The sequence below is a fragment of the Buceros rhinoceros genome, unplaced genomic scaffold (assembly GCF_000710305.1).
Source record: "Buceros rhinoceros silvestris isolate BGI_N320 unplaced genomic scaffold, ASM71030v1 scaffold24697, whole genome shotgun sequence".
NCBI lineage: Eukaryota > Metazoa > Chordata > Aves > Bucerotiformes > Bucerotidae > Buceros > Buceros rhinoceros.
In genome coordinates, this window is record NW_010423184.1 from 9,525 (window position 1) to 11,136 (window position 1,612).

The 1,612-nt window shown below is 63.3% G+C and overlaps 1 protein-coding gene across 1 annotated transcript in view; it reads left to right on the forward strand.

The window, feature by feature from the left end:
* ST14 (suppression of tumorigenicity 14 (colon carcinoma)) overlaps nt 1-1,612 on the forward strand; it is an 11,024-nt gene that overhangs the window by 2,852 nt on the left and 6,560 nt on the right. The window contains 4 exon segments of the mRNA XM_010140356.1: nt 55-215; nt 627-662; nt 1,013-1,250; nt 1,426-1,565. Of these exon segments, the coding sequence (XP_010138658.1) occupies nt 55-215; nt 627-662; nt 1,013-1,250; nt 1,426-1,565 (575 nt within the window).

Here is a 1,612-nt window from a genome sequence, read left to right on the forward strand (position 1 = left end):
GCCCCCCCCTGCCTCTGTCCCGGCTCTCACCCCCTAACCTCTCTTCCCCTGCAGCGAAGGCAGCGTCATTGCCTACTACTGGTCCGAGTTCTTTGTGCCCAAGTACCGGGAGGAGAGCCTGGACCGGGCGATGGCAGACAAGCAGAGCCTGGTCCAGAGGTGGAACCCCCGTCTGCGGAACCCCATGTTGAAGGTGGAGTCGGTCGTCGCTTTCCGTGAGTGCTGGGTCCCTGCGCGGGACTAGGGGGGACGTGTCACAGCAGGGGTCAGCTGCTGGTCACAGCCCTCCCTTGGAGACCTCTCTGAGGGCGGCTGTAAGGGCCTGGCGTTCCCAGTGCTGCTTTGATGGGCCATGCAGGCTGGGGGAGGCTGAGTGGAGCTGCTCCCCTTGGCCCCAGCGCTCTGTGTTCTCCTCTGAGCCCGTCTGGAGCGGGGCAGGGATGAATCCTCCCTCCGGTAGAGAAAGAGCTTGATCCCTTGGCTCCCGGGAGCCCAGGCAGGAGCAGCCTTCCCCGGCCAGCTTGCGGGGAGAGACCCCACCAGCAAGGCCAAGTCAGTGCGGGTCCCACGGACAGCTTCAGTTCGCCACAGCCCAAAGGTGACCCCAGCCTCTGTTTTCTCTGCAGCTGTCGACCCCACCATAGCTCACTCCGCTCGGAACAGTAAGTACTGTCCTTCCTCAGTCTCACAACAACCGCTGAGCATGCCCAGACCTCCTTGGGGTGGCAATTTCCCTTGTGGGTTGGAAGATGCGTTAAGAGAGGTGCTCCGCAGGCCTCCAGGTGCTGCTCGGTGCTGGTTTGGGGTCGGCCGGATGGCGGCACGGGCCTTGCCGATGTCTGGCAGTGGTGGGTGGCCCTGGCCGTCCTTCCCCAGTGCCTCACTTTGCAGATGGAGGTTGATGCTCCCTGCAAGAGGTGCCTCCCCAGGGCGCCGAACTCTGCATCTCGGGTTCGGGCAGGGCAGAGCCTCCTCGTTTGCCTTGGTAACTGCTCCCTGCTCTCCTGGGCAGATAGCTGCATCTTCGCCCTCCACGCCAAGGAAGGGGAAGTCACCAGTTTCACCACGCCGGGCTTCCCCAACAGCCCGTACCCCAACAACGCGCTCTGCTACTGGGCACTGCGGGCGGACGCCAACTCCGTCATCAGCCTGACCTTCAAGACGCTGGAGCTGGAGCAGTGCACAGATAAGAGCGACTACATCAAGGTGTACGACTCCCTGAGCCCCGTGGAGCCCCACGCTTTGGTCAGGTGAGTGTCCCCGTGAGGTCCTTGCGTGGCAGAGAGGTGGCAGGGTGACACGGAAAAGCTGGCCAGGAGGAGAAGTCCTGCTGGTACCTGCGCTCCTGCCCCTGCTCAGAGGGGATCTGCTGCTCGAGGCTCTCCCTGCAGTTGTCTCAAGTGGATTTTGTCCTGCCCTTCCCAGGCTCTGCGGGAATTACGCCCCTTCCTACAACCTGACCTTCCTGTCCTCCCAGAACGTCATGCTCGTCACGCTGGTGACCAACAAGGAGGGGAGGTTCCCCGGCTTTAAGGCTGAGTTCTTCCAGCTCCCCAAGACGACAGGTGAGCAGAGGCCGGGGCCCAGCACCCCCCCCCTCTCACCGCAGGCC